The sequence below is a fragment of the Corvus kubaryi genome, unplaced genomic scaffold, assembly GCF_017639235.1.
Source record: "Corvus kubaryi isolate FWS band 111438036 unplaced genomic scaffold, C.kubaryi_AGA036_p1.0 74, whole genome shotgun sequence".
In the NCBI taxonomy this organism is placed as follows: domain Eukaryota; kingdom Metazoa; phylum Chordata; class Aves; order Passeriformes; family Corvidae; genus Corvus; species Corvus kubaryi.
Genome location: NW_024582061.1, coordinates 14,937,082 through 14,956,713, shown reverse-complemented (window position 1 = coordinate 14,956,713; position 19,632 = coordinate 14,937,082). Strand labels below are relative to the sequence as shown.

The following is a 19,632-nucleotide window of genomic DNA, read 5'->3' as shown; positions in this document are numbered from 1 at the left end:
TAAGCGCGCCCGCCCCCGGACACGTGGTGCGCGCGCCGCCATGGTGCCGGCGGCGGTGGCGGCGTCACGTGACGCGGGGAGCGCGCCGCTGCTCTCGCTCGCCCCCGCAGCGGGCGGGAGGCAGCGCTGTGCCCGCCCCGCCCTGCCCGGGCGGCGCGGGAGGGAGGAGGAGGGAGCGAAGCGGGAAGAGCCCGGAGCGGGAGGAGCGGCGCGGCAGGAGCTCCATGGTGCAGGTGCGGCCCCCGGGCGGGACGGGTGCGGGCGGCCGGCGGCGGCCCCGCGCGGCACGTGCGCCGTCTGGCGGGGCGGGGGCATCGGGGCCGGGACCGTATTGGCGAGGGAGGGAGGGCAGCGAGGGACAGCCCATCTCCCATTGGCTGGGGGGCTTGGGCCGCCCGTCCCCATTGGCTGGTGGGGCGCAGACGCACTCGCGTCCACAGGTGCTGCTCCACCTTGCCACCTGTGCGCTGTGGGCGGGGGCACTGCGCGCCCATTGGCTGGAAGGCCCGGGACCCCTGCTGCTATTGGCTGGCAGGGAGCAGGGCCCCGCCCCACCACCCGCTCTGTGTGAAGGGGTGCCGTGGCAGGCGAGGCCTGGTGCGGCCGGGGGGCTCCTGTGGGGCGGCTGCAGCCCCTGGGGTGACGCCTCCTGGTCCTCTTGCCCACAGGGCCAGCTGTGCCCGCCCCGCCATGGCCCCAGCGGTCTGCAGGACGCTCCTGGGGCTGGCCCTGTACACGGGCAGCCTTTTCGCGGTGAGTGGTGCCACGTTCCTCTACCACGACTACTGCATCATCGGGGCCGGCCCCGCAGGCTTGCAGGCGGCCTACTTCCTCCAGCAAGCTGGCCGGGACTACATCGTCTTCGAGCGGAGCCACGCTCCCGGCAGCTTCTTTGCACTCTACCCTCGGCACCGCAAACTCATCAGCATCAACAAGCAGTATACAGGCAAGTCCAACAGTGAGTTCAACCTCCGCCATGACTGGAATTCGCTCCTCAGCCACGACCGGCGGCTGCTTTTCCGACACTACTCTCGCGACTTCTTCCCCAGCGCTGACACCATGGTGCGTTACCTGGAGGACTTTGCTTCCCTGCTGAAGCTGCAGGTTCAGTACAATACGGCCATCATCCACGTGACATTGGAGAAGAATGAGCAGGCCTGGAACGGTCATTACTTTCTCCTGACTGACCAGGACAGGAAGAACTACAAGTGCAGGTAATGGGCAAACCTGGGGCTTGACACACAGCTCAGAGCTTTGCCCTGTTGAGGCATGAGTATCTCCAAGGATGGAGATTTCACAGCCTCTTAGAGCCTTAAGCACCATCAGAGGTGGAGAACATTTTTTAGGGATTGGCAGGTGGATGGGTGGAATAACTGTTCCTGGGAAGGCATTGCCTTTCACAAGCAGTGTTTTGCTTTGGGCAGCTGAGGAGGTTGGCAGGCAGACGCAAATTGGCTGTGATGGCCGTCACAGCAGGGTCTGTCCTTCATAGGTATGTTTGGAATCACTTTTGTTTTATCACTAGATAATTGCTGTCTGTGAAGAAAGTAACTCAGTTGTACTCACAGCCAGCACTGCCTTTATTACAAACTGGACTGAGTCAGTGCGGTGACATCTCACTCCTGTTTTCCCGCGTGTGCTCAGGGGCGTGTCCCAGACAAGTGAAGTCCTTGGCTGGCACAGAGCTGGAACACAGGGGGGAAGCAGAGGAAAGCGGGGCTTTTTTTGCAGGGGCAAAGACTGTGAGAAATAACCCTCAAGGCTGTTGGTCACTGAATTCCCTTTCCACTCATCCTATTTACGTGTGTGTATCCCGTACTGCCACTGAGCTACATTCCTAAAAACCTCGAAGTTACTCGTGTGAACATACGGAGTATGTTTCTCACCTCTCCTGAGAACCTCAGCTCTATGACAGTAGGTCGTGCTGGCTGTCACTTGCCGGTGTGCTGCTGGCAGGCTCCGAGGGGACAGAAGGCAATCCCGGACACCCACGTACCACGAGCGAGTTGCTCTTGGGACGCTGTGTAAGCAAGGCTGGGACAGCAGGCAGTGCTGCTTGCCTCAGCTGCCTGGTGTTTCCATCTAAGTCACAAAAACTTCCTCAAGAATGAAGCAGAAGCTCTTATGGAGTGATATAAAAAGATCAGTGTAGTTATTTTTGGTGTTAGCAATTAGTGGTGTTGCTAACGTGTTTTTATGACTGGGAGTTACATTTCAAAATATCGAAACTATTTCCTATTTGTCTTTAAAATTACTTCTGCTCTGCCAAATGGCAACTCAAATTTTAAATCAAAGTCATTTTTATGCAACATATAATCAACCTGTGAAGTTATATTACATATATTGTCAATGAGTTCATATGAGTAGAAGTTGCATTCATGAACAGGCGAGGGAGATGCATACATACAGCACCCACACTGACTAATGCTATATATAACAGTGTTCCCAGTTATCCTGAGGACAGGGAAGAGAGGAGCAGGTCATTAGCTGAAGCTAGGTAGAGGTTTCTTTTGAAACCATGGCCTATGCAGCTGGTACAGTGTCACTGTGGGGGTCGCACTGCAGCCACCTTCCATGGCGGGAGGAAGAAGGAATGAGGAGATGGAGCCCCCTTCCTGAAATTCCTGCATTTCTAAGTGCTGTCCCTGTTTTTGCAGCTCTTTGTTGGTTGCTGCTGGGATGTGGGTTCCCAATGTGGTAAACTTTCCTGGCTCAGAGTATGTTGAGGGTTACGAGACTGTGTCCATCAACCCAGAGGACTTCGCTGGCCAAACCGTGTTGATCTTGGGACGAGGGAACTCAGCCTTTGAGACAGCGGAGAACATCCTGGGTGTCACGAATTTCATCCACATGGTGAGCCGGTCCCGCGTGCGCCTCTCGTGGGCCACCCACTACGTCGGGGATCTGAGGTGAGAAACCACTCCTATTCCCCTTTCTAATGCAGCTGGAATACAAACAAGGAGAATCATTTCTTTCCCGGGCCATAGGCTGGACTGGTGCAGGTGGTGGTGCTGTGGTCATGGGGGTCACAGGGGAAATATGGGGCCTTCTATAGGTCCTTTGTTTAAAGCAATCCAGGTTGCAGTCACTGAACACAGAGGCTTGATGAGAGCTTTTTAGGATCTGTATGAAATAGCAGCATGTCCACTTGGAAGCTGTAATCTTTAAAATGTACTGGCTCTCAAGTTATTCCCTTGTTTCCAGTCATAGAGGAAAGCTAGGAGGGTGGCTACATCCTGCAAGGACAGCAAGGTTGTGTTACCTGTGATGTTCCTGGGAGCCCTGAGGCTCTGGGGATAACCTTTACACTGAAGAGGAATTGGTATGCCTGATAAGTGATCCCATTTTCAGCAGCTAAGACAGAACCTCCCTTCTTTACATTCTTGTATTCTCCGTAGAGCAATTAACAACGGCCTGCTGGACACCTACCAGCTGAAATCTCTGGATGGGCTTCTGGAGGGCAACCTGGAAGATCTGGCTATCGTTAAGGACAAAAAGGGAAAGCTGCACATCACACTGCGGTTCTACTTGGAGAATGGGAACATCAGCGCAGGCATTGACTCCATCACCCTCCCTCAGGACGAACTGGACAATTTTGCCACCCGCGCACCTTACGACCGTGTCATCCGCTGCCTGGGCTGGAAGTTTGACTTCTCTATCTATAATAGGTGAGGGAGAACCAGGATCTCCATGAAAAATTGTATTTAGACTGAAGGGCCTGAGTAGGGAGGAAAGGGAAGAGCAGGTTTTCTCCTGGCAGCAGCGTCTGGACCTCCATGTGCTCTGAGCTGCTTGGTGCTGCACAGTCCTTTGTTTATTGTGCAGGTAAGGCTGTGTCCCAGTAGGAATGTGTGTCACTGCCTTCTGACCAACAGGCTCTGAGGCTGTGCAGATGGCAGCAATGAGACCTGAGTGACACAGAAAAGCTTGTACCTTTAGAACTTAACATCCTGACCTGCCAGATCACATGGACAGAGGGTTTTTTTTTGAAATGAGGATGATAAAGATGCAGATCACTATGAAAAGGTTTTGTTGGGGAAAAAAACATTCCCTGAGGATGCAACCTTCACTCCACCTTGGTAAATCCTGCAGTTGAAAATGATACTGCTGACTTCACTGTCTTCCAAAATTCACTGTCAGTGGCTTAGCTGAGAATTAGATCTTGTCCAGGGCTATCTTGGGAGGAACACCCTTATCTTCCAAAGATCCTCATTTTAGTAGTAAATGCCACTGAAGGCAGCAGGGGTATGAAACAGAATCTTGCAGTGGCTGCAATATAATGAATATCAGAAACCCTTTTTATTTTTCTACTCCTGTCCTTCCTGATAGCCTGCTCTTCTCTTTTGCACATCAGATCCCTGGGATTGATGCCAGGAAAAGGGAATATTAAGAAGTATCCTCAGATCAAACCCAGCTATGAATCCAGAGGCACTCAGGGGCTCTTTATTCTTGGCACTGCTAGCCATTCAGTTGACTTCAGGAAATCTGCTGGGGGCTTCATCCATGGATTCCGGTATACAAGTGAGTACTGGGGTGTACAGAAAGGGCAGAGGTGGAAATTGTTCCTCCCTTCAAAGGAACAATCCATAGTTTACTGCTGGAAAGAGATTGCCCTTAGTGTTGTTCTGGCAATAAGAAGGACAAAACATAGTCAAGCTGCAGCTGCATCATCTGAAGTGGAGGAGAAGTGACTTGGGGTCATATCTGAAGTTTTTGGTTGTCTGTCTTTGTTTTGTCTTGTGTCTCTCTTGCCTGCTGTCTGTTATTTATGTAACACAATAGATTTCTTCCTGCCAGATGCTCTGCCTCGTGACAGGCTGTGGGTGAGAGGTCTGCGCTGTGGAGTTAAAACCCAGCAGCTGTGGGCAGTGGAGAGAACGTCCTTCTTTATGTGTGTGTGCCCATCCTTGTCATTAAAGGACTGCTGAGAAGTAATAAAATATCCCCAAGGACCCCCGCCCTCTCCCCCACCACTTAGCATCACATCAGCTTTCCGAGGGCATCTCCACTGCAGTTACCAGCGACTGGGGTGGGAGATCCTGAGCACGGAGGAGCTGTAAAGGTTGTTTATTGAGTCCTGCTGCAGTGCAGAGATTGGATTTCTTAAAGCATAAGCTTGGGTTGTTAAATAAGCTGTCTTTGTTTCTCGCCATGTCTTAGCTCGGGCAGTCCATCGCCTATTGGAAAACCGTCACCACGGTGTCCCCTGGCCATCCACAGTCTACCCTATTACACAGCTGACCAATTCCATCATCAAGAGAGTGAACGAGGCCTCAGGCCTCTACCAGATGTTCAGTGTCCTGGCTGACGTCATACTGCTGAGAGAGTGAGTGAGTGAGTGAGTAGTTATTCCCAGCACTGCACCTCCATAATTTCATTTCTGTTTCTTTACCATTGCTTCCTGTGGTGCCACCACACAAATTGCACTGTTGCTGCCTAAGGATGTTACCATCGTGTAGGCAGCCACCCCAAACCTGTACCACTGCTGCAACTGGTGCCCAATTGTGCAGACTATTTCTCCCTCTTAAAGGGCTGAAATGCTCTAGACCTTCCCTCTAGGCTCAGAGGTGTAGTATCCTTTTACTGACCCCGGGGAAAAACTTTCCTTGAGCAGTGCTACTGTAGAGAGAATCCCATAATCCAGGAAAACAGTGGTGTCTTGTAACAGTATCTGCAGCCTTCATAAGCTCTGCATCAAGTCCAGCCCAGATCTGAAATGACCAAACAAAATTACTATCTGATGATCTTTTGGCTTTAGCCTCAACCACCTGAGGGTGGGTTGGATCCCAGCTGGCTTTGTCTGGTGGAAAATTGTGATGGTGTGTTTGCAATTCACAGGAATGCCACAGCATTTGAATACCTGGAAGAGTACCCTGTTGGAGTCCTGGCCGAGCTGGAAATGCAGACGGGAAGAAAGGCTCGCAGTGGGCTCTTTGTCATCATCATGGAGTATGGGAGGAATTTCTCTGGGGCTGACAAGGATGTCTTCTACTACAACCGTGCTGTGGGAGAGGCGCAGCATGCCTGGCAGTCCAACTTTTTACACCCTGTTATTTACTATTACAAACACCTCCCAACAGGTAAGCTTTCCTGTTAATTATGTGACACAACCAAAACAAAGAGGGATAAAGATGAATCAGAGCCAAAGTGCGGGTGGTACCTGAAAGCACTATTCCCCTTTCTCCACTTCCTTCATGTCCATCCTGTGAGACACCCCCCACCACTGTATGAGCTGAAAAGGGTGCTGAGAGTTGGCAAGAAAGTTCCATTGGTAAGACGATATGGGGAGGGGAGGAGGGGAATTGAGACCTCACATTTGAGAACAGGAACAAACAGGCGTGTTGGAAATTTCCCCGTTCTCAGAAAGAGGAACAGTTCTTCCCTTTGGCTGTCACCCTCTGTGTACTTGCAGAGCCTGAGAGATGAGGCTGGGCTGTTGTTGTTTGGCCATCTTGCTGCCAAGAGAAAGCTGCTCTCTGTGGCAGGCCTAGGTCTGAGAGGTCACACAGCGATCGAGGCAGCCAAAGGCAAGGGTTTGAAGAAGAGTGTTCTATCCAGCAGCAAACAGGCTCGGAGTAGACTTCCTTAGGAAATGAGTGTGTTGAAGTCTTCATCTCCAGAAACCTAGGGTCAGGGTCCAGCTTGCCTTGCACAGAAATAAGCATGATGGGTAGCAGCATTAAAGCAGCTTAGCCCATCTGGCAGTCCCTGCCCAGGGGGAACAGGAGTGAAATGACAGGAATGCTGCGGGCAGGGACAGAGGGCAGCTGTGCAGTGGCAGGGCTGTTGAGGACAGAGCTGGCAGAGGGGATTGCAAATGAAAGTAATGGATTAAAAGGTCAGGACAAAAGCGGAAACAGCTGTCACAGCTGCTTTCCACTCCCCAAGCTCTTTTTAATGCCATTTTGCTTCTAAGAGACTCCCTTAATGTTCTCTTGGCAGAGCGTGGGATGAAACTCCGTCCCCCAGACTGGCCTCTGCCCCGGCCAGATGCCATCCATCACATTGTGGAGGACTTTCTGACAGACTGGACAGCCCCGAATGCTCACATCCTGCCGCTGAGGCGGTTTTTGGAGAACTGCCTCAGCACCGACCTGCGCAATTTCTTTGCAGGTAATTTGAGCACAGGGTTGAGGTGGCAGAAAGAGGAGGAGGAATGTGAGGAACAAGTGACAGGAGCGATCTCCTCTGCAAATAGCTGAGATCTCCCTGTGGTAAGCTGCTTGTCTCACTGTCAGTCACACCTCCTCAATGCACTCACCAGATGGTACAAAGTGCCGTTCTGTGTGTGTGTTCCTAAAGAGTCCTTGCTCTTGTTCACCATTAGAAAAAGACTGGCCCAGGCATGCCAGGATTTAGGGAAAGCCATGTAAGGTTGGGTTCAATTATTTTCTAGCTGCAGCTTTCTTTTCTTCGTCGTTATCTGAACATTTCTTTGTGCCACTGTGTACTAGATCTCTTGTACTGGTGATTGGATTGCTTTCCCATGGGAAATGGGAGTGCTGTGATGTGAGAGGTGAAGAGCCTCTGCTGCCTCCCTGACCCGTCTGTGACCCACCTGCAGGAAGCCCATGTGGCACACAGAGGGAAGCCATCTTGTGGCACAAAGAAGATTCCAGATGGATGTAAACTCAAATCCAGCTCCTTTTTCTCTCAAAGTGCAGGTTGGGAATCCCTCTCTGCATCTCCTGAGCACTGCAGAATTAAGTCAATTGCTGTGCTGGGGCAGGGTACTGGGTGGGAAACTCTAGCCGTCTTCCCTCATCCTCTGTGCCTTTTGTTTTGAACGAGTCCCTGATAGTTTATGGGACTATTTCCCTACAGGGTCTCTCTGCTGACTCTAATTTTTGATCCTTTCCCCTGCAGAGTCCTGTTTCCTGTTTGCCTTCACCCGTCAGAAGCTGCCTCCCTTCTGCCAGCAGGGGTACTTGCGAATGCAGGGACTGGTGGGGAGCCAGGAGCTCCGGCACCACGCGGTACAGGCTGGGCTGCTCCAGGATTACACTCACAAAGACTTTTTGGGTGACAGACCCCCTGACAGCCACGATGGGTCACAGGAACAGTTGAGAGATCATGCGATACCAGTTCGTCCTCTGCAGCATCTTGTTAATGCCAAGGATGAGCTTTAACCTTTCTTGCTCCACACTGAAATCCATAGGTGCTCTTCTGACAGTACTGTAACAGAGATCCACAGCAGGATTCTGCCCTTTCCAGTGTCCCTTTTCCATCCTCATGCCTCCCACTGATCATGAGTTGCCAAAGACCTGCTAAGATCTTGCTGTTACAAAGAGGACCAACGTGCTCTGAAGGATTGAGTGAGGGACCAAAATCCAGTGATGCTGAGGTTCCCACGTTGTCCTTGCAGAGTTCAGAGTTGCCTGAAGATGGTGTTTGTGTTTATCTCACTGACCAATATCTGCAGCGACATACAGAGGTCACAGAAGTGAGTGCAGGAATGCCTGGGAAACTTCAGATGTCACGTTCCCCTTCAGAGGTGACCTGCTCACACCCTGTGGCAGCCCTGAGGCTGTTCTCTGGACCCTGGATGCTGTACGCTGTGTATACTTGAAGATTTGTTTCTGCATTGAATCCTGAAGTGGTACTCCAGGCAAACTTCCTGGTATTTTTCCTGCATTTGAGTTAGGGCAATTGTGTAGCTTGAGTGGGGAAGGAGAATTTCCCAGAGAACACTACAAGGGACTCTTTCCTCCACGACAGATGAGTAGCTTGCCTGGAATGCCTGGGACACAGACTTACAGAGTTTGGCTCTGCTGTCCTCACGTTTTTCTTCTCCCACACCAAGCAGCCTGGAAGGTTAGCCTATCTTTTATAAAGCATGATCAATATTTCTCCTATTTGCACTATGTCCCATCAACAAAGTTTGATGTTGTTAAAATGCTCCTTCTCTGTTTTATTCCACTCCAGTCACCTTGAGATCTTAGAGGGACTGACAGGGAGGCTGCTGCACTTTACTGCTGCCCCGTCAGTCATGTACGCTTGCCTGTCACCTCCCTCTGGACTCCTTCCATGGCCCTGGAGTTGCAAAGCAAGAGCAGTTTCGAGCTTGACCTCATAATGTCCCTATGATTTCTAGGAAATAGAGGAGGGGTGACAGGGAACAGGCTTATATTTACACACGTTTTTCCAACCCTTTAGCTTCTTGAAAAATACTCACTTTTTCTTCCACACTGAGGGGGCTGTACCTTACATGTACCTAAAGCTCTCCCAAACCTTTGAATTCAGCTGCTGTTTCAGTAAAACGCCAGTTCCTTGGAGAGGCTGGGGAGCAGAAGAGGTGAAGGAAGTGACAGAGGAGTTCTTGCTTTCTTTGAGAACACTGGGCTATGCAAGCAGTGCTGCTGCTGGAAGATAGTGCCTGTTCACATGGAGCTGGAGAGGGAAACAATCATCTCAGCTGGCATCAATCAGCATCTTTCTGTGGCCTTTACCTCCCATTGCCCCAGCTCTAAGGCCAGTCCAGGAATGGCTCTCGTGGCCTGTAGTTGGGTGGTGCTAATATTTGCTACATCCTCGGCACCATGGGCTTTTTATTTTGGGATTGTGCAGGGGAAGAAAAGGGCCTGTGGCTGAACTGGATTGACCAGCTGTCACCAAGAGCCTGTTTCATTTGTTCCCTCTATGCACTGACACAGAGTGCATCCCCGTTGTACCTACAGATGTGCACATTCTCCAGATGTTTCCTCTTCCATCCTCAAATTCCCCCAAGAGATTGTGGATCTGTATGTATTGCCTTAAATTGTGATTCCCCTTAGAAAAGCAATGGTTGAAAAAACTGGTACCCACCAACAGTTCCAGCATGCACTGTGCACATCTCCCAGCGTCTTGTGAGTTGAAACTCCAGCTGTTCTCCTGCCACTCGCTTCCAGCAGGACAGGGGGAGTAAGGATCCAAGTCTCCCTGCTTTGGGTGCTGCAGGGTGAGCACTGCTCTCAGCCTCGCTCCTGCTGAGCTCCTCTGATGCTGGAGCTGGCAAGGGAGAGGGAGCGCCGGCTCCAAACGATTTTCCATCAGGTTACAGAGGCCGGGGGGTGGCATGGGCCATGCTAGTTTGTGGTCACCCCTGAGTGCAGGGCTGCAGGTTGGTCCCGGTGCCCTGCCCCAGAGGGTGCGTTGTGGAAGGGAGTTAATTGCTGTCTGGGAGATTGTAGAGTTGTGCGCTTCCAGCAAAGCTTAAAGAAGCAGGTGGCCCTTTGCCTAGCCACAATCTGAGCAATCTGGAGAGAGCCGCCAGCCGACGGGATCGAGATCGAGATCGGGGCCGGGGCCGGGGCCGCCGGGCCGCCGGGCCGCCGGGCCCGCGCCACGTGCGGAAGGCGCCACGCGCCTCGTGGTGCGCCCGCGGCGCTCATTGGAGGGCTTCGCCGCCAATCAGCAGCCAGGGTTTGCCCCACGCAGCACATCCCGCCGTCCCCTCCAGGGGCGGGGCGAAATGCCCTAATGGACAGACACGACAGCCAATCAGAGGTGGCCGGCTCTTGAGGCGGCTGCCAATCGGCTGGGAAGGCGACCGGCCTGCTTGTCTCAGTCTTCCGGCGTCGGCGACCAATCGGGGCGCAGGTGGGCGGGGCGCCGGGCGGAAGCTCGGTGTGTGCGGGTCACCTCCGCGGCCGGGAAGGTGCGGGCGGGGCGCGGGCCCGGTGAGGGGAGCGGGGCTCTCCTGGCTGCGTACGCCTGCCCTCGGGCGGGGGGAGCAGCGGGGCGCCTGTGTCTGGGGCTGTTCCCGCCCCTCGGGTTGGGGGACGGGGCACTGTGCCACTGCGGGAGCTGCTGGGACATCAGCTGAAGGAGCCCCGCGCTGTCGGGGCAGTGGGAATCCCGCGGCCTGGGTCCGCCCTGTGGGCAGGAAGGAACGGGCGGTGGGGGCAGCTCTGCTCTGCAGGGCTGAGGGAAACGGGGACCCTGTGTCTGGGGCTGTCTCCTGTAAGCGGGGAGGAGGCGGGGTCTAGCTGGGGGCCCCGTGGCTGTGGGGCTGGAGCTGCAGGGGCTGGACACAGGGGCAGGAAGCACTCCCATGTCATATCCCATAAACGTCTGTCCTGGACACCTCCTGGCCCGGGGACAGTCCTGCCGAGGGGGCTCGGAGCAGGGCGCTGCTGCAGTGGGACCAACCATGGGGTGCACCCAGCCCACCAGCCACCTCTCCCCACAGATGGCCCAGAGGCTGGCGCTCCAGCGGCTGCTGTCCCTCCCCGCGCGGAGCCCCCTGGCATCCCACGGCAGGGCCTTTGGCACCTCAGCTGGCCGCAGGAGCACTTTCAATGTGCAGGATGGCAGTGACTTCCAGGACCGGGTGGTGAACAGCCCCAAGCCCGTTGTGGTGGACTTCCACGCGCAGTAAGTTCCACCCGTTGCTCTTGCACCCCTCTCCACCATCACCCATGCCGGTGTGTCCCTGTGTGACATTCCTGATGTGGTGGCACTCTGGGAACACCACGGAGGAGCATGCCTGAGGACTTCCCAAGCTGTGGAGTCTGGTGTTGAAAAACGCTTCTGCCTGTCAGGCTCCATCTGTGAAGATTTCCCTCATAGCTACACCCTGCAGCAGTGTCAAACAGGAGTGCCAGGAAGGCATTCCTCAGGGTGGCATAGCTGCACCTTCCAGGTGCTTACTTGTTACCCCAGCCCCAGTGTTGCATCATCCTACAAAAGATGCTTCAGGAAAAAACTCTTGATACCTGCCCTGTTTGGCTTCATGGATGAAATGTCCTCTAAGAAACATTAAAGTTTGTTAACAGCCACAGAGAGCTCTGCACCTGCAGTGCCTCACTGTTGTCATGTTGTGTCTTTCCGTGTTTCTTAAAGCTGCGTGGTTTTGAGGCTTTTTATAGCAAATGCCTTTATGTGTTACTAACAGCCATGTGACACCAATGACAGTATTTGTCTTCAATGAAAATCCTGTCATCCTCCTGCCAGTAAAAATATTCCCAGATGTTATCCACTGGATTAACAATACTGATTATCTTTGGGGTTTTCATGTATTTTCATAGTTCTCCAGTATTGTCATGTGAGCCTGTTACAGCTGATTTGGGGCAAACAGAACACAAATCAGCCAAAAAACTTCTGCTCTAAATGAACCAAACTGACAAACCAAAGTGAGCATTAGTTGGGATCATCCAGGGAGGAGAGAACAATTAATTGAAGCCTGGAATGTGATACAGAGCTTCCTTAACACCTTTGACAGCTCTGTTGTGAGAGAATTGTTTTTCTAAGCTGTGGTTCAGGAACTGTATTTCCAGGCTGGCTCTTGAGTGGAACAGCAATGGTGGTAAAGACACTGGAGTACCAGCATGCCTTCCATGGCTGCTGCTGCACCTGCCTCTCCTAATGTCTCCTCTCTTTTCTTGCTCCATCAGGTGGTGTGGTCCCTGCAAGATCCTAGGCCCCAGGTTAGAGAAGCTGGTGGCCAAGCAGGAGGGGAAGGTGCTGATGGCCAAGGTGGACATTGATGATCACACAGACCTTGCTATCGAATACGAGGTAGGAGGTGGAAGAGCACAGACTTTCTTTGGCTGGCAGTGCAAAGGTGCCTCCCTGGGGAGGGCTGTGCCTGCACAGCAGCAGTGTTGGAGGGGAGGGGAAGCCCAGAGCCTACGGGTTCCTGATCCACTGGGTCACTTGTTAGTAGGTGGATTTTGGTGCTGAGCTCTGCTCCAGTTCTGCTGGTCGTGCTCAGCATCCCCACCTCTAATTCTGCAGGGAGGTGTCCTCTAGGCCTTGCAGGCATCTGTCAGTGTAAACACTTCCCTGGCCTCGAGGGGCCTGGAGCACACATGGAGTTCTGCTGCGAGCCGGGGCTGCTCAGGTGCAGGGCAAGAACATGAAGTAACAAGCCCCATTCTGCACTGCTGTTGAACATGGTTCTTTGTGCAACCAGCCTGTCCTCTCTTTCCCTTCCTTGTTCAGGATCTCTAGCTGGGTCATAATGTCCCATCCTTAAGTTGTAGCACAAGGAGACACGGTGAGTTTTATTTGGACAGGTAGAAGCCAGGTCAGAAAAAACACATAGACAACAGGAGCACATGTCCTGCTCTTGAAAGGAGAGGAGCTTGGTGTAAGTGTGTGACAGTACTGCTGATTGTGTTCCCTATGCTGCCTTTCTCCCAGGAAGGAGCAGAATGATTGGAGAAAGCCATGGCTTATTTTGCATGATTCATTTCTTTGTCCCCTCTGTCAGTGATTAGGTAGTTTAAGAAACACAAAAGCCCCTCTGAGGGCAGTGCCTGCCTCTGTTGTCTCTCCTTGTAAACAACCACTCTGCCCATGGAGTTGGGGCATCCTGCTGTTATGTTTTACAGGGAAAAAAAGTGCTTCATTTTCACTTGGGTATCACACAGATGGATCTGCTCCCCCTCTGCAGATGAAGTCCTGCTCCCAAGGTGACAACTAGCACAGCAAGCTTGTTGAGCTGCCCTGAAAAGTGTGAACCATCTCCTTCCTGAGCAAGCTGTCATTTTTTTGAGCCTGGAGAAGACGCTGTATGCCATTCCCACACCCTGCCGAGCCAGAAGGAGACGGAAGTGGAAACAGCTTGTTCCCTCCCACTCTTTCCCCAGGGAGACCTTTCTGCCTGTGCTGTGGTGGCGTGTCCACACAGCTGGTGGCCACAGTCATGACTTGCAGCTCCCACAAGCTGAGCACGAGAGCTTCCGGTGCTCTCCAGGGTGGAGGCATGCTGGCAGATAGACCCTGGGCCAAGGAAGATGTCTGCTGGCTCCTGAGCAGGGCTAGCTGCTGCAAGCCCAAAAGCTGCATAGCTCAAGGGGTGCTGGTGAGAAGTTGAAGAGGGTGAGGTGGTTTTAGTGATGATCTAAAAGCATGTAAATCCTAACAGATGCAGGGAAGGCTCTGGTAGCAACCACGCTAAGGAGAATAGAGATTATTAGTTCAACTCATGTATTGTTCCAGGCTTTCCAGTAGATAGAATTAGCTGGGATTACAAGAGGATAATCTCAGATGAGTGGAAACAACAAGCAGGGTGTGTGCACGCAGAGAAAGGTCTGTGGGTGGAAAGAGGCTGGAAGTCCCCAGTTGTGCAGGTTTGATGACGCACTGTGTGTCCTCTTCCCCCGGGTGCCGAGGGAGCAGCTGCGCTGCCCGCTGTGTGTGTTTGTGTGCAGGTAGGACTGGGGCTGCAGGGAAGGGTCACCTTCTCGCAGTTCATTCTGCAACCTTATACACAAACATGATGAAGTTTTTGTTTTGCAAGAAGGCCTCCTCCACTTTTGGAGTGATGTGTGTGTGCGCCTTGTCTTGGCCGTTATCCCCGTGGCTGAAACACCATCCCTAGACAGTGTCTGCAAGTACCGTAGCTGCAAACAGAGATAGGAAAATTCTTTGCTCAGATCGTTTGAAACATCCTTTCCGAGGCAGAAGTTTGGTTCGTGTGCTGAGCATGTGCTTGGTTTTGCTTCATCTTCTGTGGAGTTGCTGTGTAAGGAGAAGTGTGAGGGCTGATGGGAAGGCACCGAGTCGAGATCAAAGAGCGACCAAATAGAGTGTTTGTGAGAGATCAGGAAAACCAAAGGTGGTATTTAGGAGGGATCAGAAAACATTTGTTTTAAAGCCATTCCATTGGGGATCAGATGTCTGCACGCTGAGGAAGTCTTTGTTTTGGGGCTTTTCAGTGTCCATGCCACCCCCACAACTCCTTCCTTGGCTGCCAGGAAGTCTCCCTCCATCCATGTTTATTCCCCTGCCCACGCACACACACAGCCCCCAGCTTGCTGCCTGCTTGCACAATGTCCTCTTCAGCAGCCTCCTTGGTGCAGGGGAGGCAGCGGGAGGGGGAGACACCCTGGAAGAGCAGAGGAATGCTGGTGCATTCCTTTACACAAGCCCTTGGCTCTCAGCCATCCTGGCTTAGCACAAAGCACGGATGCATTTCCTGCAACTAGCAATGTCCCCAGTGCCCCTCCCCGTCCTGTTATGCCCAGCACAAAAGTTCTTTCTCTGGGGACTCCCTGCTTTATCTAACACCTTCCATCTCTAGTTGGGGGCGTTCTCCACTGCTCCAGCCAGCTCCTGACCTCTCACCTCAAGAGCAGAAAGGGAGAAGAAATACTTCTGTTTATCTGCAGTCTCTTAAAATTCTTTAGATTCATCTCTTGCCTTGGCCAGTTGCCTCTGTGGTAGTGACTGGGAAAGGGCAGCCCCTTCTCTGGCCACTGTGGGTGGGGAGCTCAGGAGAGCTGCTGGGTACAGAGATGGTCATTCATGAATGAAGCTCCATCCTGTTACCGCCTCACTCAGAGGCCTGGGTGAAATCCTTCTCCCTGCTCTGATGTGTGGCATCTGAGCTTGTATAAAAGTTTCAGGTGGGAGAGAATTCCCTTGGTATGGGTGTTGCCAGGAATAACCTGGATGGCCATGTTTGTTTATTTATCTGTGTGGTCAACACTAATCGAAAGCAGACTGATTTTTTCTGTAGAAATGCTCTTGAGGGAGGAGGAAAGTTTGTTTAGGTTCAGTGCAGATGGGACCCAAAAAAAGACATGGGGGGGAAAAAAAAGAAAAAATGCCCTCAACTTTGCATTCTAGAAATTCCCATGACATTTGTTTCTCAACCAGCAAAACAAAGTACATGCTCCATTAACAGGCTGCCCTTGCTGCAGCTGGCAGGAAGGAAGCTGACAAAATCATCGTGTTTTCTGAGCAGAGGAAAGTTGCTCTGTGACTCTCGTTCTTATCTGGCTCTGCAGCACCAGCCCCAGACCTTCCACTCTTTCTTGGGATTTGCTCACCAGCATGAAGAGGGAAAGAGACAGAGGGATCAAGGCCGTGTGAAGTTCATGGGTGCACTGGTCAGCCTGCAGGTCCTGGCAACGTGGTGTTGGCTGCTTCTTTGTAGAGCTTCCAAGAGTTGCCTGTTCTCACCCAGACCCTAATAAGGGCCGGCTCTTGGTTTTTTTGGATGGAACCAGAGCAACTGTGCTCGATGGAGGTTTGCCCTTCTCAGGGAGGGAGCAGTTGAGTGCAGTGCATCCTTTCTCTCTCCTAAAATCGCACGGGAATGTGTTGGCACCATCGCCAGTGCTGGGGCCCAAGCCCTCTGGATCTGCTCCCTGCAGTCACTAGGAGGAGCTGAAGATCGTGCACTGAGCAGCCCCGACGCTCCCGTCCCTTCAGATGAGACTGCACAAGCCCTGAAGGACACTGCGGGGAGCCACGCTGGACTGCTGGGTGGGAAGGGGAGACAGAATGGCCCTTTCATCTCAGGCTCCCAGTGGGAGAAGAGCCAGCCCTCTGATGGGTTTTGAGAGGGATTTGCAGATCTTTGTTGGCAGCAGGGCTGGCAGTGCACATGGGAAGGCCCCACAGGCTGGAGAGTCAGCGGGCAAGATAAGGACAGGATGTGTTTTGGAGGCAAGACTGCAGAGATAAGGGCATCGAAGCTGTGGGGTCAGAAATGTGATCAGATCTCCCATTGCTGCAGCTCTCCAAGCTCTGGTTGTTCCTTCTTTCAGTGATGTCCCTGGGGTCTCTGGTGTCACCAGTCAACCAGCAAGTCCCTGGGGAGTGTTGTCATTTCCAACACTGTTCTCTTGGATAATTCCCAGAGAACTTTGTTCTGGGCTAGTAAAGCAGCGCCCAGAGCAGCACAGCTGCCTGCTAGCTCTGGTCAGAGGGACTTTCTCACTTCTTACCTAATCACCAGGGATCTGCAGTGAATGGCCACTGGTGTGTGACCAGATAAACCACTGAAAACAGAAGTGGAAAAGGAAGAAGGGTTGGAGGGGATTGTCATTGCCATAATATGATGGAGCAGGAAATCTGCCTGTGCAATGGTGGGGTGGTTTAGGATTAGAGCTCCAGTCCTGTCTGGAGAAGAACACAGGTCCAGTCTGTTGCTGCCATGGCCGTAAAATGTCCAAAGGTCATCATGTCTGAGAGGTGTCCTAGATGTGTTCGCTTATGATAGGACAAAAGGGAAGGAGAAGAAGCATTTGTACTGGAGAGGAGGAAACAGCCTTGCCTTGTTTTTGTATTAGCTTTGGTATTGTCTTTAAAAATTTGGGTCTTACTTAAATTCAAAACGCAGCTCAGCCTTGACTTGAGCAGTGTGGTGTAAGTCAGTGCAGAGATGAGGCCACAGGGAGAGGAGGAACGTGGAGCTCAGCTGGCCTCTTTTGCGAGTGGACATCTTACCCTAGAGCAGTGCGTGCTCAGCTCCCTTGTACCCACTTCCTTAGACTTCCATTGGGGGACTGGGTGCAGCTGGCTTCCTGCAGGCTTTGCTCACCTGTCTCCCTGTTTCTCTTGCCCTAGGTGTCAGCAGTGCCAACTGTGCTGGCTATGAAGAACGGAGATGTTGTGGATAAATTTGTCGGCATAAAGGATGAGGATCAGCTGGAGGCATTCCTCAAGAAACTCATTGGAGCCTGAAGTAAAAGGGTGGCTGTGCCTCTGCCTCTGGACACGTCCATGTTGTGCATTCCTTGCCTGGGAGAGCTGAGGGCAGGTCAATTGCCTGCCCTTACAACCCAGAGGTTTCTTCTCTTTTGGTGTTTTTAGGAGATGGAAAATGTTGTAACCCTTCCCTCCTTCTCCCCCTTCTCATGAGCAGCAGTAGTTGTAAAGGGCGCTGAGGAGCAAGGGCTGCTTATTCTCAAAACGGGGAATGTGGCTGGAATTAGGAGCCTGTGTTTATCAGCCAAGAGCTGACGTGCAGAGCTGCTGCTGCTGCTGAGTTAAGAGGAGGAATGTTTTTCTCTTTGCCTCACATCTGATAGCCCAGAGCAGAGGGCAGCTGCTCCCTGCAAGATGATGGTACATACCTGTCCTGGGTGGGTTTGTTTAAAGCTGAGAATGTCTCTGCCTTGTCTGTGAAACCTGTCTCTTTTGTCCTCTGTCCTTGTGTTGCTGGGACAGGTACATGTCCTCCACAAATCCATGATCTCCCATCATAATTTTATAAGAGAAAATAGGGAGAAGTATTTTATGGATCTCCTTTTGTATGTCTGCAGTAGAGAACTTCTACCAGTCACTGCTGTCTAGCTGGGAGAATAAAACTTGATTCTCAGAAATCTGTCTGTCCAGAGAGGTGAGTTGGGAGTATCAGCGGCACAGTTTCTAATGATGGGTTGGGAAAGTGCAGGTTATGACTTGATCCCTACTAAAAGTTAATGTGCTGAAAAACAAAGTAGGGGATTGCTTCCATGGGGCTTTCAGTGCTGCCTGTAGGACCCCCTTTGTGTGCTGCTGGATCCAGGGGGCAGAGGGAGGACTCGCCTCTCATGCACAGGGGAACAGCTGCTCCTTGCACATGAGGAACCTGAGCTGTGCTCGCTCCCCCTGTGCTTTTCTTGCCCCTTCCCAGCGTGTGGAGCCTGAGAGCCTCCCTGTCCCTGTTGTCAATAATTAAATGTGCTCACACAGGTGAGCCCTGCCAGAAGGCAGCCTTTTGACTTCAATTGCTCTGACCTTTGGACTGACGGTGCCAGCTGTGTGCTTCTATCCGAGCAGCTTTCAGCCCTTCCAACCTCTTCCTCCTCGTCCTCACATACACCTGTTTCCTGTCAACCTGGCTTCTGAGTGCTGCCAGCCTCCTCTTGTGCTTGCAGGCAGAGTACAGCACCAGCACTGATGACTACTGTACTGTTTAATTCCAGCTTGCTTATCTAAGCTGCATGAGAACATTGTAAGTGCTTAATAACTATGTACAAGCTGCTTTTTTTTTTCACCACAGCTTCTGTTTCCTTCAGTCACTCTTAAATCTGCTTTGGCTTTGCTCCATTTCACCTCCCTGGCATGTGAGCAGTGAGGTAGTTTTTTTTCTGCACCTCTGCAGTAACAATTTATGACCTTTGAAGGAGCCAGGGGGTGGTGATCCAAGTCCTGCTGCAACCGCAGTGCTGCTGGCATCACTGCTCCCACCTGCTTCTGTCACCCTGGGGCCTGGGCCGCAGCACAAGGTGGTACTGGTCCCCTGAGGTGGGTGCCTCCCATTCGGGCTGGGCTGACCTCACCGCTGGCACGCTGCTAGAGGTGATGTCACTTGGATGTAATCTGGTAAAGAGCTGTTGGTCGGTTGCAATCGATAAAAACTGGCATTTCATTTTACTCCAGAGACCACAGAGGCTGTGCTGCTTCTGACCTCCTCAGGTTTCAGGCTGGGCAATTTCCCCTGCAGTTTCAGTGTTCCTGCCCAGTAAACACTTCTAGTAAAGACTCTCCATTTTCCTGCATGAGCAGGAAAAGTAGGGGAACAGCGTCACATACCCGACAATAGTCAACTTTCTTGCCTTACCATCCTACAGAACAGGAAAAAACACGGGGCCTTTGCATTGTGTAATTACAGGCAGTATAAAATAGTTATTTTATTGCTTCCTTCTAAGGAAAAGCAGAGCTAAAGTGTCACTTAGCTGTTAAAGTGCCAGCACACTTTAGGGTGCATTATGTGAAAGTCACAACTGTTTTCTTTGAGATAAATGCTGAAGACCCATGTAGGTGGTGCCCTGTGGGAATCCTTCAGAACAGTGTAACAGGTGGATGGGAGGAGGAGGGCTTTGGGGACATCTTGAGATTCCCCAAGCACTTGGCGAGGTTTTCACCAAAGGACAGGACAGAACTCAGAGCAAAAGGATATTTTCTGTGCCAGGTCTTTAATTCAGT

At 52.1% G+C, this 19,632-nt stretch overlaps 2 protein-coding genes across 7 annotated transcripts; both read left to right on the top strand.

The window, feature by feature from the left end:
* The first annotated feature begins 96 nt into the window (after positions 1–96).
* FOXRED2 (FAD dependent oxidoreductase domain containing 2) lies at positions 97–8,896 on the top strand. 2 transcript variants are annotated; one of them, XM_042051261.1, is made up of 9 exons: positions 97–233; positions 669–1,214; positions 2,658–2,909; positions 3,399–3,668; positions 4,355–4,521; positions 5,161–5,326; positions 5,839–6,080; positions 6,943–7,113; positions 7,867–8,896. In XM_042051261.1, the coding sequence occupies exons 2-9, from the start codon at positions 691–693 to the stop codon at positions 8,127–8,129; spliced, it is 2,055 nt and encodes a 684-aa protein (XP_041907195.1). In that variant the 5' UTR covers positions 97–233; positions 669–690; the 3' UTR covers positions 8,130–8,896. The 2 variants fall into 2 exon arrangements, with proteins under 2 accessions (XP_041907195.1, XP_041907194.1); XM_042051260.1 differs by lacking the exon at positions 6,943–7,113 and adding an exon at positions 7,114–7,214 and having other exon boundaries at positions 174–233; positions 7,867–7,949.
* A 1,645-nt stretch (positions 8,897–10,541) lies between these two features.
* Positions 10,542–18,044, top strand: TXN2 (thioredoxin 2). Of its 5 annotated transcripts, none has more exons than XM_042051266.1 (4): positions 10,542–10,636; positions 11,171–11,355; positions 12,375–12,498; positions 17,287–18,044. In XM_042051266.1, the coding sequence occupies exons 2-4, from the start codon at positions 11,171–11,173 to the stop codon at positions 17,401–17,403; spliced, it is 426 nt and encodes a 141-aa protein (XP_041907200.1). In that variant the 5' UTR covers positions 10,542–10,636; the 3' UTR covers positions 17,404–18,044. The 5 variants fall into 5 exon arrangements, with proteins under 5 accessions (XP_041907200.1, XP_041907204.1, XP_041907201.1 ...); XM_042051270.1 differs by having other exon boundaries at positions 10,560–10,578; XM_042051267.1 differs by having other exon boundaries at positions 10,587–10,605.
* The last annotated feature ends 1,588 nt before the right edge of the window (positions 18,045–19,632 follow it).

What these genes read in the sequence shown, in the direction of transcription:
- FOXRED2 (XM_042051261.1), top strand. Translation starts at nt 691, where the DNA reads ATGGCCCCAGCGGTCTGCAGGACGCTCCTGGGGCTGGCCCTGTACACG. An exon ending in AGGAAGAACTACAAGTGCAG is followed by an intron (nt 1,215 to 2,657) that starts GTAATGGGCAAA and finishes CTGTTTTTGCAG; the next exon opens with CTCTTTGTTGGTTGCTGCTG. An exon ending in TTACAAACACCTCCCAACAG is followed by an intron (nt 6,081 to 6,942) that starts GTAAGCTTTCCT and finishes TTCTCTTGGCAG; the next exon opens with AGCGTGGGATGAAACTCCGT.
- TXN2 (XM_042051266.1), top strand. Translation starts at nt 11,171, where the DNA reads ATGGCCCAGAGGCTGGCGCTCCAGCGGCTGCTGTCCCTCCCCGCGCGG. An exon ending in GTGGTGGACTTCCACGCGCA is followed by an intron (nt 11,356 to 12,374) that starts GTAAGTTCCACC and finishes TTGCTCCATCAG; the next exon opens with GTGGTGTGGTCCCTGCAAGA. An exon ending in ACCTTGCTATCGAATACGAG is followed by an intron (nt 12,499 to 17,286) that starts GTAGGAGGTGGA and finishes CTCTTGCCCTAG; the next exon opens with GTGTCAGCAGTGCCAACTGT.